At 43.7% G+C, this 17,125-nt stretch overlaps 1 protein-coding gene across 4 annotated transcripts in view; it reads left to right on the top strand.

The window, feature by feature from the left end:
- The first annotated feature begins 658 nt into the window (after nucleotides 1–658).
- Nucleotides 659–17,125, top strand: part of ALDH5A1 (aldehyde dehydrogenase 5 family member A1) — a 54,673-nt gene continuing 38,206 nt past the window's right edge. For 2 of the 4 annotated variants that reach the window (XM_023738349.1, XM_023738346.1), the window contains exons 1-4: nucleotides 693–1,110; nucleotides 6,112–6,195; nucleotides 8,586–8,756; nucleotides 10,590–10,706. In XM_023738349.1, the coding sequence (XP_023594117.1) occupies nucleotides 757–1,110; nucleotides 6,112–6,195; nucleotides 8,586–8,756; nucleotides 10,590–10,706 (726 nt within the window). In that variant the 5' untranslated portion in view covers nucleotides 693–756. Of the gene's footprint in view, nucleotides 1,111–6,111; nucleotides 6,196–8,585; nucleotides 8,757–10,589; nucleotides 10,707–17,125 lie in introns of all 4 variants that reach the window. The other 2 variants (XM_004383988.2, XM_023738347.1) reach the window with 2 other exon arrangements.

Below are 17,125 nucleotides of genomic sequence, written 5' to 3'. Positions count from 1 at the left end.
CTCGTTATTTCAGAACAAACCTATGAGTAGGCATTGTATTTTACAAATGAGAGGGCTGAGGTTATGTAATGTGCCCAAGGTCACACAGCTTGTCGGCAACAGATTGTGACTGTGGATCCAAGTCTGCTCGTCTCTAAAACCCGCTGTTACGTTATCTGGAGCACCCCTGCTCCCAATTATTGGAAGGAATACCTAGACGCACACCCAGAAAAACTTCCTGGTAGCAAAACGCGGAGAACCTCCACCCCAAATCCTGCAGCTGCAGGGATGGAGAAAGGTGATCATGCCCTTGGCAGTCGCGCCAAGAGCAAGCCCATCTATGGACCGAACAGATTCCTTTGGCGGGGGAGATGTCGGATTTGGGGGCGAGGTTTCCCACTCGCAAATAATCTTCTTTCCCTGAGGTTGGGGGCTAATGAATAGTTACAGACAAATGAGCACGGGTGAGGGGAATAGGTGACAACGGTTCGCAGGTGCATCTTCCGGCGAGCATTCCTCAGCCCCTCTCCCAGCACTTCGCGGTAAAAGGTCGCCCCACTATGCTCAGGGCAAGGTCTAGTCTGGCCCTGCAGTGCAGCAAGAAGGACGCGGGAGAGGGCGTTGCTCCCGAGTCTCGGCAACCTTCAGAGGGTGTGCTCGCCTGCCCTCTACGGTCCCTGCCACCGCCTCGCTCCTCCAGCGGCCCCGCGGCCCCTGCGCTCGCGTGCGCGCGCGCGCGCTTGCCTGTTTCCTGCTGCCACGGCCTGGGCTCCGGCCATGGCGACCTGCTTTCAGCTGCGGGGCTGCGGGGCCCAGCGCCTCTCGCTGTTGCCTCTCGGCCGCGGTCCCTGTCCCTGCGCCGGCTATCTGGGACTCTCTACGCAGCCCAAGCCGGGCTTGGCCCTGCTCCGCGGCTATGCCCAGGGCCCGGCGGGCCTCCCCCCAGCGCTGCTGCGCACCGATGGCTTCGTGGGCGGACGCTGGCTCCCAGCCCGCGCTGTCTTCCCGGTGTACGACCCAGCCAGCGGCGCCGAGCTGGGCAAAGTGGCCGACTGCGGAGCGCCCGAGGCCCGCGCCGCCGTGCGCGCCGCCTACGAGGCTTTCTGCAGCTGGAGGGAGGTCTCGGCCAAGGTGAGAGCGCGCGGGGTGCAGGGGGCAGGGCTGGCCGGGGAGCAGAGGGGGCTTTGCCCCCGAAGTAAAACCAGCCGCTTCACTTCTCTTTCTCCCCAATTCCCCGGGGGTACACAATGCGGGAAGTCGCGGAAACAAGAAAGGAGTCAACCAACAAATACGTTTAGAGCCTCGGCTTTGTGCCACGCGCTAGGGACACGGCCCCTCCCCTCAAGCTTCATGAAGCTTACTGTCCAGTCGGGGAGACAACACGAGCACGTAATTACAAGTGAGCTGAGTGTTACAGTGAACAAGTAGATGAGGCCTGACCATGTTATGTGAGGGGAGGCGGTCAGGGAACGTGAGAGGGCACCTGTGGTTCTCAAATACCTCCCCTGTTGCAAGGAGGCCACGCAGGAAGCTGCTGTGGTGGTCCAGGAAACAGCTGGTAATGCCCTGGGCTGAAGTAGTGGAATTAGGAATAGAGAACTGTAGAAACAATCGGGCTTTGTGTTTGGCTATGGAGGGAAGGGAAGAGTCCAGGATGATACGTGTCCAAGATGATACTCCTGGTTTTCCACATGAATGGATAACCAGAAAAGGAGCCCTGGTGGCACAGGGGTTAATCACTGGGCTGCTAACCTAAAGGTCAGAGGTTCGAGCCTACCAGCTGCCCCATGGGAAAAAGATGTGGCAGTCTGCTTCCAAAAAGCTTACATACAGCCTTGAAACCCTGTCAGGCAGTTCTGCTCTGTCCTATAGAAGTCGCTATGAGTCAGAATGGACTCCCTGGCAATGGGTTTGGTTTGGGTTTTGGGTAATCAAATGGACTCTACCAGATGCTGTAGAGTCCATTGGTACTCATGGCTACCCCATGTGTGCAGAGTAGAACTGCTCTCTGTAGGATTTTCAAGGCTGTGACCTGTTGGAAGCAGATCACCAGGTCCAGGCCTTTCTTCCAAGGCGCCTCTGGGTATGTCTGAACCTTTGGGTTATTACTTAACCATCTGTGCCACCCATAGGTGCTGGTATTTGTTGGCTTAGAGAACACTGGAGAATTGAAGTGAAGGGGTGAGATGGGAAGTGAGTAAGAAGAAAACAAGAGGTTTTCTTCTCCTTTTATTACAGCACACAGAGTATAAGTCTATCCAAAAAACTAAACCCACTGGCGTTGAGTTGATTCCAACTCATAACCCCTAATGTTCATCTCATCCTTGAAATAGAGAGAGTTAAAGCCAGCTCAGTGAAATCATTTTCTCCATCTTTCAGAGTCCTCCCTCTGAAGATATATGTATAGCAATTAGTTCGAGTACCAGAGAGCCCAATATCAGATTATTTACTGAGGGCCTGCTATATGCTATGCAGTGTTGGAGGTGCTGGGATAGATATATTAGTTAACAAAACCAAAACAAAAATTCCTGCCCTTGTGGAGCTCACATGAGGGGGTAGTTGGAGGTTGTCTTAGTCATCTAGTGCTGCTATAACAGAAATAGCACAAGTGGATGGCTTTAACAAACAGAAATTTATTCTCTCACAATCTAGGAGGCTGGAAGTCTGAATTCAGGGCACCAGCTCCTGGGGAAGCCTTTCTCTGTCTGTTGGCTCTGGGGAAAGGTCCTTTTCATCAATCTTCCCCTGGTCGAGGAGCTTCTCAGTGCAGGGACCCTGGGTCCAAAGGACATACTCTGCTCCTGGCACTTCTTTCTTGGTGGTATGAGGTCCCTCTCCTCTCTGCTTGATTCTTTCTTGTATATCTCAAAAGAAATTGACTCAAAATACAACCTAATCCTGTAGATTGAGTCCTGCCTCATAAACATAACTGTCTCTAATGCTGCCTCATTAATATCATAGAGGTTAGGATTTATAACACATAGGATAATCGCATCAGATCACAAAATGGTGGACAACCACACAATACTGGGAATCATGGCCTAGCCAAATTGACACACATTTTAGGGGGACACAGTTCAGTTCATAACAGAGGTTAAGCAATAAACATACAAGTAAATAAGTGTGTTAGAAGTGATCAATGCTATGACAGAAAAAAGTAGAGCAGGGTAAAGGGCACTGTGGGCCAGAGGGAAGGCCAACATGCAGTATAGCGAAGGTCTTGAGTAGTCAGTTTTCCAAAAAGGATATTCAAATGGGCAGTAAGCACATGAAGAGATGCTCAACATGACTAGTCTTTAGGGAAATGCAAATGTTATAGATTGAATTATATCCCCCAAAAATATGTGTTGTAAATCCCAACCTCTATACCTGTGGTTATAATCCCATTTGGGAATGGGTTGTCTTTGTTAAACGTTAATGAGACAGGATTAGTGTAGGGTATATTTTTGGTCAATCCCTTTTGAGATATAAAAGCAGTTAAACAAGGGAGCAGAGCAGAGATGGGCAAGAGAGATAACAATACACATGAAGATTGCCTAGGAGCAGAAGCTCAAAAAAGACAAGGACCTTCCTCCAGAGCCCACAGAGAGATAAAGCCGCCTCCTAGAGCTGGCACCCTAAGTTTGGGCTTCTGGCATCCTAAACTGTGAGAAAATAAATTTCTGTTAGTTAAAGCCATCCGCTTGTGCTGTTTCTATTATAGCAACAGTAGATAACTAAGACAGCAAATCAAAACCACAATGAGATAGCACTTCACACCCACTAGGATGACTATAACAAAACAAAGGAAAACAACAGGTGTTGTACAGATGGGGAGAAATTGGATCCCTCATCCATTGCTGGTGGGAATGCAAATTGGTGCAGCCACTGTAGAAAACAGTTTGGCGATTCCTCAAAAAATGAAACAGAATTACTGTATGACCTAGCAATTCTACTCCTAGGTATATTCCCAAAAGAATTGAACACAGGGACTCAAACAAATACTTGTACACAAATGTTCATAGCACTATTCACAATTGCTTAAAAGTAGAAACAACCCAAATATAAATCAGTGGATGAATGGATAAACAAATTATGGTATATAGATACAATGGGACATTATTCAGTCATAAAAAGGAAAGAAGTGCTACGATGTGGATGAACCTGGAAAACAGGCTAAGTGAAAGAAGCCAGACACAAAAGGCCACATATTGTATGATTCCATTTGTCTGAGATTTCCAGAATAGGTAAATTCATAGACACAGTGAATTGGGAACAGAGGTTAACTGCTTAACGGACATGGGGCTTCTTTTTGGCCCCATTTGATGAAAATGTTTTAGGACTAGATAGAGATGGTGGTTGTACAATATTGTGAATGTACTAAATGTCACTAAATTGTTCACTTCAAAAGGTTAATTTTATGTGAATTTCACAGTATACATTAAAAAAAAGATATAAATAATGTCATGGTAGGCCTCATTGAAGACATGAGATGCAAAGACCAAAGGACATGAGGGAATTCAGCTAGAGCAAAAGGCCTGAGTTAGGAGCATGCCTGCTGTGTTTTTTTTAAATTGTGCTTTAAATGAAAGTTTAGAGTTCAAGTGTGTTTCTCATACAAAACTTTGTACACACAGTGCTATGTGATCCTAGTTGCTCTCTCCATTCCGTGACAGCACACTCCTCCTTTCCACCCTGAATTTCCTGTGTCCATTCAACCAGCTCGTGTCCCTTTCTGCCTTCTCGTCTCGCCTCCAGACAGGAGCTGCCTATTTAGACTCATGTATCTACTTGAGCTAAGAAGCACACTCTTCACAAGTATCATTGTATGTCTTATAGTCCAGTCTAATCTTTGTCTGAAGGGTTGGCTCTGGGAATGGTTTTAGTTTTGTGCTAACAGAAAGTCTGGGGGCCATGTCTTCTGGGGTCCCTCTAGTCTCAATCAAACCATTAAGTCTGGTCTTTTTATTAGAATTTCAGTTCTGCATCGCACTTTTCTCCTGCTCCATCGGGGACTGTGTTGTGTTCCCTGTCAGGGCAGCCATTGGTGGTAGCTGGGCACCATCTAGTTCTTCTCGTGGTTAGGCTGGTGAAGTTTCTGGTTTATGTGGCCCTTCCTGTCTCTTGGGCTAATACTTTCCTTGTGTCTTTGGTGTTCTTCATTGTCTTTTGCTCCAGGTGGGTTGGGACCAACTGATGCATCTTAGATGGCCTATCAGTAGCTTTTAATACCCCAGATGCCACTCACCAAAGTGGGATGCAGAATGTTTTCTTAATAAACTTTGTTATGCCAGTTGACCTAGATGTCCCCTGAAAGCATGGTCCCCAGACCCCCACCGTTGCTACTCTGTCCCTCGAAGTATTTGGTTGTTTTCAGGAACCTTCTTAGCTTTGATTTAGTCCAGTTGTGCTGACTTCCCTGTAGTGTGTGTTGTCCTTCACTTCACCAAAGATAATTCTTCAGCAACACCCTTGAGAGGCAAGAAAACACAGCTTGTTAGCCTGTCCAAAATAGGGAAGGGAAACAAGCTGAGGAAGGACTGCTAGTGGTGTTTACACATCCTCAGGCTCTTTGTTCACCAGTGGAATAAGAAAATAATTAAAATCGCTAGTCCTGCTGAATGGGTTAGAGTGTCAGAAGGATAAGCCAGGTTTGCACGTTGAGGCTGGCAGTCATTAAAATACAGAACTGTGTCTTTGTGGTGAGATTAAGGTTATTCATATTACCATAAAAATAGCTTCTATGATTTATGGCCTGGTACATGCCTATAGGAGTCCCTGGGTGCTGCATAGAGATAACCTGTTCGGCTGCTAGCCAAAAGGTTGATGGTTTGAGTCCACCCAGAGGTGCCTCGGAAGAAAGGCCCGGTGACCTCTTTCAAAAACTCAGCCAGTGAAAACCCTACGGAGCGCCGTTCTACTCTGACACACATGGGGTCGCTATAAGTCGGAGCCAACTTGACAGCAACTAACATGCCTATAGATGCAACTTGAAATTGGATCTTTGTTTTTATTGATCAAAGAAGTACCAATGCATTTCCCCCGAGAATGAGTCCATGCAACTAATATTTTAGGAAATTGAAGGTTATTTAATAGTGTGTTACACTTGGCATTTCATTTTTTTTTTTTTTTACCTTTTCATTTCTTTTTCAGGAGAGGAGTTCATTACTTCGGAAATGGTATGATTTAATGATAAAAAATAAGGAAGACCTTGCCAAGATAATCACAGCTGAAAATGTAAGTGCAGGGGCCTGGTTTGCTACCCTAAGAAACTGGTCAGGGATTCTTAGCCTGAAGTTTGAGAAATCCTTTAACATCCTGCAAGATGTGGAATCACCTTGCCAAAAGCAGTTAGGCCTTGAGGTTCTTGGTTCTCTCTAGCCATACTAACACCTGAGGCCAATGAGTGGGGGCTGACCAGATCATGAGGGACCACCTGGAGGCCTGATGCTAACTAAGCCTCAGGAGGCATGATGTAATGTATCATGGCCATGTGGTGAGGCTGATAAGAGCCCTGATCCCTGAGGCTCAGATGGAGCTTCTTCCTGTTGTTACCATGCACGGGAGGGGGTAGTGTGTCCCTCTTTGACACATGGAAGCTCCATGCTGTGACCCCTTCCAGATCTCACCCTCTTTGTCTCTTTGTTTGTATCCTTTTTGGTTTAAGTAAATCTGTAGTCATAAGTTTAGTATACTCACCGTGAGATTCTCTGAGTTGTTCCAGCAAATTAATGAACCCACAGGGGCAGTGAGCAGGGGCTAGCATCTGCCTTTTTTTTTTTTTAATTATGCTTTATGTGAAAGTTTACAGCTCGAGTTAATTTCTCATACAAAAATTTATACACGTATTATTATGTGACATTGGTTGCAATCCCTATAATGTGACAGCACACTCCCGCTTTCCACACCAGGTTTCCCATGTCCATCCAGCCAGCTCCTGTCTTGCCTTCTCATCCTCCCTCTGGACAGGAGTCGCCCATTTGTTCTTGTGTATCTGCCTGAACTAAGAAGCACACTCTTTACAAGTATTATTTTATGTTTTATAGTCCAGTCTAAACTTTATCTGAAGAGTAGGCTTCAGGAATGGTTTTAGTTCTGGGTTAACAGAGCGTCCGAGGGCCATGGCTTCAGGGGTTCCTGTAGTCTCAGTCAGACCGTTGTCTGGTCTTTTTATGTGAATTTGAGTTCTGCTCCACATTTTTCTCCTGCTCCGTCAGGGACTCTGTTGTGTTCCCTATCAGGATAGTCATTGCCCTGATGGTCATTGCCTGGTGGTAGCCAGACACGATCTAGTTCTTGTGGTCTCAGGCTGATGGAGTCTTTGGTTTATGTGGCCCTTTTGTCTCTTGGGCTAATATTTTCCTTGTGTCTTTGGTGTTCTTCATTCTCCGTTGCTCCAAGTGGATTGAGACCAATTGATGCATCTTAGATGGCCTCTCGCAAGCTCTTAAGACCCCAGTGGCGTTTGCCTATTTGGCAGTCTGGAAGAAGATGTCCTTTTCACATGTAAGCTCTGACCTAGCTCTGGGTGGCGAGGGCTGAAAGACCCTGTCTGTCTAACTTGAGGGCTCTGACCCAGCTCTGTGTGGGTAGGGCTGGGAGAGGGTGTGCCATGTGAACAGCTGGCGACAAGGACAGAGAAGTGGGAAGGTGAGGACTGGATCTATTTCCATGCTTTGGGAATTGTATTCGTGCTGATCTTTACCACACAGTTAGTGGTGAAGGTGGGGGTTGCCCACTGCCCCTTGCTTAGTGCACCTCCCTTCAGTGTTGTTCTGTAGCTAAAGAAAACGTGAATTCCTTGTCTAATAATCAGATATCAGATAATTAGCATGCCAGTCACAAATTTTTTCTAATTAACTAAATCTAGCACTCAGACTTGCTGAAAGAAAATCTGTGTGTTCTAGTTTATTCAATAATATGCAGAAAATAGATTTTGGGAGGAAGTGTATGGATCTTGCTCTTTCACCTTTTCCTACGTGACTATTGTTGTTAATTTTTCATGGCGTTTTTGTACATTTAAACTGTGCCATTCATTCTTCCATAGCTATAATAAAGTACATTACACCATGGTCACAACATTTAGAAGATACCGCAAGGAGAAGGAATTATAAGAGCAGTTCTAGGTGTCTGCTCCTAATTTGTAAACATACTGAGAATGCAGATACCTTTATTGAGGTTTAGGGTGGTACATCCATGCTTATATCCGTTATCATTTGTACTTCTGCTTTCTAAGACTCACATCAAAGTTAGAAATCTCTTAACGACCCTATGAATTTTGTAATGCTGTCATCTGGAGATGGGAGACTTTTCTATGTTACTTGCTGTTTTGAAGAATTTAGAGGCACAAGTCATGCTTTTGTATCAAAAACGAAACCAGTTGCCATCAAATCGACTCGACTCATGGTGACCCCATGCGTGTCAGAGTAGAACTATGCCCCATAGAGCTTTCAGTGGTTGCTTTCTCGGAAGTAGACCTCCAGGCCTTTCTTCCAAGGTGCCTCTGAGTAGACTCAAACCTCCAACCTTTTACTTTGCAGCCAGTTGCGTTAACCATTTGCACCACCCCAGGATTCCATTTTTGGTATTAGAAGATAACATATGTGTCATTTTCTGATTTAATTTAGGGAAAGCCGCTGAAGGAGGCCCAGGGAGAAATTCTCTATTCTGCCCTTTTCCTAGAATGGTTTTCAGAGGAAGCCCGCCGCATATATGGAGACATCATCTATACCCCAGCGAAAGATAAGAGGAGCCTGGTCCTCAAGCAGCCTGTGGGTGTGGCCACAGTCATCACCCCGGTATGTGGCAGCATCAGCAAGATCCTGGGGTGGGAGATGGGATTGGGACACAGGAAGCAATTCATTCTTCCTTTTGAAGATGTGTACTCATTGTGTTATCTCTGTCATCTGTTTTTGGTTTCCTGATTCCTTTGCTGGACACTGAGGTATGTTTCATGGACCTTTGTGATAATTAATGTTAGGTGTGGTGGCAGCAAATGGGAGTACATGCTTTCCAATGCCTGTGGATGTGGGGTAATCCCAGAGGGCTTTTCTGACGTGGCATAAAGGCTTTTTCCTGGTGTTGCCTAGCACTTCTGGAAAGATCTTCTGGTATTTATCATTTTTTTAAAAGACTTAGATATGAGTTTTTAAAAAAATTTCATAGCTGACTTTTTTAAAATCGTTTTATTGTAGTAAAAATATATATAACAAAACCTTTGCCAGTTCAACATTTTTTACACATACAATTCAGTGACATTGATTAAATTAATCGTGTTGTGCAATCATCACCACTGTTCATTTCCGCATTATCTCATTATCGTCAATAGAAACTCAGTGTCCGCCAAGCAGTGACTCCCCGTCTCCCCCTCCATTCTACCCCTGAACACCACCAATAAACTTTGGTTTCTATACATTTGCTTATTCCAGATATTTCATCTAAGTGGGATCATACAATATTTGTCCTTTTGTGACAGACTTATTTCACTCAGAGTAATATTTTCAAGGTTCATCCATGACACATTTTTTAATGTGCCATAGTTTGTAAGATTGTTTAATGTGTGATTGTCATCTCCAGCTAAGCATTTGTGTCCCTACCCAGCAGGCATTGGGCCAGGTTCTGTAGGTGGAATGAGCTAAGAAATAAGATATTGTGTCTGCCTGGAAGGGGCTGCAGTATACTTGTTGAGGGCCCAACTTTCACATTGATCAGCCCTTCTTGGACCTACCTACTACTTGGTCTCATATTAACTTCTCTACAGTATCTGCCAGCTGGTCTCAAAGCCACTTTTCTTTCCCTGCTGAGTAGTTACAGATGCCATCTTTCTTACTGCCAAGACTGACTAGGTTGGACTCAGAACTACTGTTTACTAGTTGTGTGACTTTGGGCAAGTTACTTAACTGGACTCAGTTTTCCCAAACCTGCAAGTGAAGATGGTAATACTGGCCTCGTTGGGTTGTGATGAGGATTTAATTAGTTATATTTTTCAAGTGCTTAGAACAGTGCCTGGCACAGAATAAGTGCTGTATGTTTGTTATAATAAAATAAAATATGTTCCTGTGGGTACGTGTATACATATATATATATAAAATGTCTGTGTGTATGTAAAGAGGGAAATAGTAAATCATCTGCTGTTTTTAAAATCACCTTTGCTATTTTATTCTCCATGTATGTAGCTCAAGAGTCATCAAACTGTGGCCCACAGGCCAAATCCAGTCTGCTGCCTGTTTTTGTAAATAAAATTTTATCGGAACACAGCCATGCTTATTCGTGTACATATTATCTGTGGCTGCTTTCATGCTACAACCACAGAGTTTGAGTAGTTCTGACAGACTCTTTGTCCCCCAAAGCCTTAAATATCTACTGTCTGACTCTTTCCAGAAAAAGTTCTCTGACCCTGGATATAGATAATTTTGTATTGTATTAAGTTCTGAAAACATTTCCTGTCTTTATGAGCCTTTGTCTCCCACACCTCTCAAGTTGGCAGCTGACAGGTGTCCTGAGTGCTCACCTGTGCAAGAGCCAGAGAAAGCTTTCCCAATCAGTTGAGCAGTGAAATGTATTGACTGACTTCTTTTGGGCTGATGGGGCAGTCTTTCATCTCGCATATTTCCTCTGCTCTATAACCGCAGTGGAATTTTCCCAGCGCCATGATTACCCGGAAGGTGGGGGCTGCCCTGGCAGCTGGCTGTACTGTAGTGGTGAAACCTGCCGAAGACACTCCCCTCTCCGCCCTGGCCCTGGCCGAGGTGAGTCTTTCTCCCTATGTTTGTGCAGAGCTGACAAGAGCTAAAAATAGATATTTATCTGGGACAGCAAGAAGCCATTTTGCTGCCTCCTTCTTTATCTGCATCTCATACTGCATAGTCTTTTGTTTTAATGGACTGGGCATTTTTTTAGTCAGATGTTGCTCTTTTTAGAAAAAATTGGATTGGTGATTATCTTACTGCTGCAGGCAGTGTATGTTTTAGGCTACCCTAAAAATGATATCTATCCATCATTGTCATTATATAGCCAGTCCTAGTAGTATGACTACAGTGTGGGAGTCTGTCACATGTGGGAAGCCTCTATTTACTACTCCCTTCCCAATTCAATCGGTGTTCATCCAGAGCTTGTCATTCTTCTACGTAAAACCACCTAATGGCTTTTCATTTCTTTTGTCACTTAAAGTAAAATTTGAACTCCTAAGGAGCCCTGGTGCCACAGTGGTTAAAGCGATCGACTGCTAACCGAAGGGTCGGCAGTTCAAAACCACCAGCTGCTGTGCAGGAGAGAGATGTGGCAGTCTCCTTCCAGAGAGATTTACAGCCTTGGAAACCCTACAGGGTCTCTATGAGTCGGAATTGACTTGACAGCAATGGGTTTGGTTGTTTTTTTTTGTTTTTTTTTCAGTGTCCTTCAAGGCTCAATAAGATGAGCCACTGCCCTCACTGCCCCTCTGACCTTGTCTGTTACTGTCCTGTCCCCCTACTTATCCACGCCAGCCACTCCACCCTCTTCTGCTCCTCGGACCAGGACAGGCTCGCTCCCTACTCAGGCCTTTCCACATGCTCTTCCCTCTGTCTGAAAGCTCTCCCCTCAGATACCCTTGTGACTTGCTTCTTCATGCCTTCACTCAAATGCCACCTTCTTAGGAAGGTCTTCCCTGGCCTCCATGTTTAAAATTACCACCTCACACTCTTGCACTCCTGATCCTCCCTCTCTGCTTTGTTGTTGTGGTTGTTTTCCATAGCACTTAACACCACCTAACATACCAGACATTTTATCTGTTTTGATAATTATCTTCCCCCACTAGAATGTAAGCTCTGTGGAGACAGGGACTTTTATCTGTTCTGTTCACTGCTACATTCCAGAGCCTATAGAACAGTGCCTGGATATAGGAGACACTCAGTGAATATTTGTGGAAGGAAGGAAGGAGGAAGGGAAGGAGGGAGAGAAGGAAGGAAGAAGGGAGAGAAGGAAGGAAGAAAGGAAAGAAGGACTTCACAATTAAAACCTAGAACCACTCATTAGGTTGGGTGTCAGTATTTTACCACATTACCTCAGGCTTTCCTGTGTCAGAACCCCCTTCTACTTTTAATTCCATGGGCTGCTGCTTTTCCTCTTGTCTGTAGTCAGGTAAAGGAGCTTCCAAAAGCCCAGACATAGCCATCATCATGGCAACTGTGGGAGTTACTGTACTTGCTGTTTTCAGCAATCAGGGACCTGGTGCAGCTCCAGACAGAGTGACTAGAAGCATCTTTCCTTAAGGGGCATGTCACCAAAGGACACCTTATATCAGATGCAACTTGTTCATTTGAGTCATTCAGTAACAAACTGAATGGAAGGGTTTTTTTAGATGGGCTATTACTATATTATCTCTGTACTTTACCTTTTTCCTGTGTGATGTGTGAGTTAATCTTTTTATTAGATTCCTTAGGTATAACTAAGTGTGTATTTCCTACAAATTACAGTGTTTAGAACCAGCAGTCATCTATGACTGTTGGACTCTACCTGATTATGAAGTTTATTTGAAAGTACACATCTATATTGACTGGAAAGTTTAAGAACCACATTTTTTTAAAACCTCAATGAACTGAGAGAAGAGATTATTTCAAAGGAAAAATGCCGCTTCTTAGACCTACAGAAAATAAGAGGTCGTTGCTGAAGATGTAGAAACCTCGAAATTTGTAGGAAACAGGATTTCTCCATCACCTGGTCAAGGCAGTGAGCCCTGCTTTGCCTTGTTCCTTCATCTTCAAAATAATCATGAGGTACTTGCATCTAATCAGTTTTTTTTTTTGTCTATTGCAAAATGAAACACAGATACAGAAAAATCACATAAAACAAATTTATAGTTTAGTGAATGGTGAACACTCTTGTAACCACCACCTGGTTAAGAAATAGAACTTTGTCAGAGGAACCCCGTGTGCCCTGTTTGGATCCCACTGCCTCCCTCCCTCAAAAAGTAGCCTCTGTCCTGATTTTTATATTAATCACTTCTTTTTATAGTTTCACCACCCACGTGTGCATCTTGTTCATTTTTTAATTTGGAGTGTGTTTGAAGTCTTTTTTGTGGTAAAATAACAACAAAACATTTGCCATTTCAACCATTTTTAAGTGTACAATTCAGTGACGTTAAATTACATCCACCACATTGTGCGATCATCACCATTTCCAAATCTTTTCATTACTCTTTCTGAAATTAGCCATTTGTGCAAAAATCCCTGGTTTCTCTTAATAGGAAATATTTTAAGATTATACTCAGGGTGTTAGGGTTGCTCGTTGCTACTGGTTGATCATTGTTTCTAGGTCTCTTCAGTGGACAGGGCTAGGAAATAGACATATGTATACACACACACACACAAAATACTGCATAAATTCGTACATAAACTCCTGACTCAAATTTATTACTACGGGGTTTTTACTTACCTCCTCCTGTATTATATCTGCATCTCCTCCTTTCCTCATTCTCAAGGACATGGGAGGGTTGAATTACAGTATTCCGTAATTATTCATTTGCTTTGTCCCACATTACACACACAACAGTTTCTGAACACAGGTACTGATATCACCACCAATATGCCTACCTACAGAAACCAGTTAAATTTTTTTTTTATTTTTGTCTTTTCTATTCCCATTCTTCTCATATTTTTAAATGCATTTTTAATTTTAGAACAATTTTAGAATCACAGAAAAATTGCAAAGATGGTACAGGGATTTCCCACATATCCAATACTCTGTTTGCCCTACTGTTAGCATCTTACATTAGAGCCCTGGTGGTGCAGTGGTTAAAGCACTCGGCTGCCAACCCGAAGGTCAGTGATTCAAACCCACCAGCCACTCCGTGGGAGAAAGATGTGGCGGTCAGCTTCCGGAAAGATTACAGCCTTGGAAACCTTAAGGGCAGTTCTGCTCTGTCCTGTAGGGTTGCCATGAGTTGGAATCGAATTGATGACATTGGGTTTGATTTGATTTTACATTAGTATGGTACATTTATTATAATGTATGAACCAATATCGATACATTATTATTAGCTAAAATCTGTGCTTTATTCAGATTTCCGTAGTTTTTGCCTGATGTCCTTTTTCTCTTCCAGGATGCCACCCAAGATACTACATTACATGTAATTGTCATGCCTCCTTAGGCTCCTCTGGGCTGTGACAGTTTCCCCATATTTTAAAATAGTTACACCATCTGTATCTACATTTTCAGAGCTATAGCCATTACATAGTGTACTCTCTCCCGTTTAACCCTCATTTAGACTTAGTTTGACAAACTGTATACTTTATATTGCTGTATGTTTATTGCTTACCACCTACACTTATGTCGACGTCTCTGTAGGAATTTTGATGGTCTGAAGCTTGTTTTCTAATAGATTCCTGAGGAAGGGCTTATGGGAACCATATTCCCTGTTCTTGAATATTGGTAACAGTTTGTGCTCATTATGCTTATAAATCAGTTTTGCTGCATATAAAATCCGTGGCCCACATTTTCTTCCCTTGATTATCTTAAATGTGGTCTCCATTTTCGTCTGGTATGAAGTATTGCTCTTAAAAAGTCTGATGATAATCTAGGTTTCTTGCCTGTATAAGTCACTTTCTTTTTTGCATAAATGCCCCAAAGTGCTTTTTCTCTATTCTTAAGATCAGTAATTTCACTAGAATATATCTTTGTGATGGTTGTTTTGGTCAATATTCTAGGTATGCAATGCGCTCTCGTGCCTATGTCATTTCAGATCTTTTTTTTTTTTTTCAGGGAAGTTTTCTTGAATTACAGTTTTTAGGATTTTTTTTTTTTACCTTCGGTTTGGTTTACAGATTCAGGGACTCCTTTTCGTGTGTTGAATCTTTTTTTGTCACTTTCTGTTGTATCCTTTTCACCTTTTCTATGTTTAATTTTTAAAATTAGTCTCTTTTTCAGCTTCTATTTTTCCTAGAGTGTTATCTATTGTGTTTATTCGTTCTTGTGTTCCTTTTAGTTTGGTCTTCATTTCTGAAATGATATTTTTCTTTTATTTCTAATTCTTTCCTTTATTCTCTTACATCATTTCTAATTTTTTCTAATTCTGATCATGTTGTTCTTTTGTATCTTGTATAATTTTCTTAACATCTTTTACCTTATTTTGAAATAATAAATTACTGTTTTAACCTGTTTTGTGGGCATATTTTTCTGGTATGCTTTTATTTGGACTGATAAACAACATCATATTAAATGAAGAAAAGATTGACGTTGTCAAGGATTTCGTTTTACATGGATCCACAGTCAACGCCCATGGAAGCAGCACTCAGGAAATCAAACAATGTATTGTATTGGGCAAATCTGTTGCAAAAGACCTCTTTCAAGTGTTTGAAAGCAAAGCTGTCATCTTGAGAACTAAGGTGAACCTAACCCAAGCCATGATATTTTCAGTCACCTCATATGCATGCAAAAGCTGGACAATGAATAAGGAAGACCAAAGAAGAAGTGATAGCTTTGAATTATGGTGTTAGTGAAGAATATTGAATATACCACGGACTGCCAGAGAACGAACAAGTCTGTCTTGGAAGAAGTACACCCAGAATGCTCCTTGGAAGTGAGGATGGTGAGACTTCATCTCATATAACTTTGGACATGTTATCAGGAGGGACGACCAGCCCCTAGAAAAGGACATCATGCTTGTTAAAAAAAAGAAGAGGACCCTTGACAAGATGAATTGAGACAGTGGCTGCAACTATGGGCTCAAACATAACAACGATTCTGAGGATAGTGCAGGACCAGGTGGTGTTTCGTTCTGTTGTACGCAGGGTCACTATGAATTGGAACCAAGTCAGCAACATTTAACAACAACATACTTTTATTGCCTGTGGGGAATCTCTTTTTTTCTTTTAATAACTTTGTATGGGATTTGACCTCAGTATTTTTCTAAGAAGTGATTTTATTTATTTATTTTTTTGAAGTGAGTTTATTTTTACGTAAAGTAAGTTTTTCTGAACTCTTACAGAGAGGCCTGATTAGAAACAGCTTCTCTAACTTCAGAGAGTACCAGTTGTTGTTTTTGTGTGTTCAAAAATAAGATGACTTGAGGAGGTGAGGCCAAGATGGCAGAGTAGTCAGACACTTCCGGTGGACCCTCTTACAACAAAGACCCAAAAAAACAAGTGATATGATTATATATGGCAGTCTCGGAGCCCTGAACATCAAAGGCAGAGTTGAGGAACCGGACTGCGTGGCAGGGGGAGGGAGAGACGGTTCAGAAGCAGCGAGGAGTTGCCAGACCTGACCTGGCAAGAGCCTGAGCCCTTCAGGCCTGATCAGCTCGTGGGTGAGCCATGAGGCAGGCAAGCGGTGGTGCTCGGGAGGCACGTTTCCCGCACCAGTAGAGACCCAGCACCAGAGTCTACATGGCCACCCAGAACCAGTGAGAAGCAGCCCTCGATCAGAAAAAGATAAGTACTTGCGAATGGCTTATCACGCGGATCAAAATAACCTCCCTTAGGGAAAAATCTCTCTCCCATTTACCTCCCCACTCCCTGCTCTGCACTGGGTTGCGGATCAGCTTCAGCAATTGCCGAGTCCCCTGGGCCGGAAGTAGGATCTGTCACAAGCCTGGAACCATTCTCTCTGCCTTAGAGAGTGAACAAATTAACAAACAAGGGAAAAAATAATCTGCTGGCTTCCCTAAGCCAGGAATCCAGGGTAGGCACAACTCCTTTGCCTAGGCACAAGCATAAGGGATCCATGGACTTTGAGTGCCTTTCCCCCTGCATAGACTTGTATGGGCCCATCTCAACAGCATAGGCCTTTATTACCACAGTACAACGGGGTATATACTGGGAGTCTAACTTCAACTGTTTTAGCTGTGAAGTGGCAGGTTCTTGACATTTGACACTGCTCTGCCCATTAAGCAAGGTCTTCACCTACCCACATCAGGGGCCTGAGGACTGGTGGCTCCACCCACGCCACCTAGCCACCTGCGATAGGGGCCCATGAATAAGAGGTGCCCCCCAGTCCTTACAGCCAACAGCGTTAGGTGCTCATAATCCGGCTGCAGAACCCACCCAACTATGCATGCTAGGGAACAGAGAAACGCCTTCCTCCTGGACACTCGGGGGCAGCCGTCAACTTCCTGCCTTGCTCAGAGTGTGTCCCCCTGCTGCAGCCAGATACCTGTGCCTACACCAATCACCCATGCCTGTCTAGGACTGTA

This window comes from Trichechus manatus, unplaced genomic scaffold (assembly GCF_000243295.1).
Source record: "Trichechus manatus latirostris isolate Lorelei unplaced genomic scaffold, TriManLat1.0 scaffold00115, whole genome shotgun sequence".
Taxonomy (NCBI): Eukaryota; Metazoa; Chordata; class Mammalia; order Sirenia; family Trichechidae; genus Trichechus; species Trichechus manatus.
The sequence above is the reverse complement of the archived record's forward strand: the minus strand, read 5'-3'. Positions and strand labels throughout refer to the sequence as shown.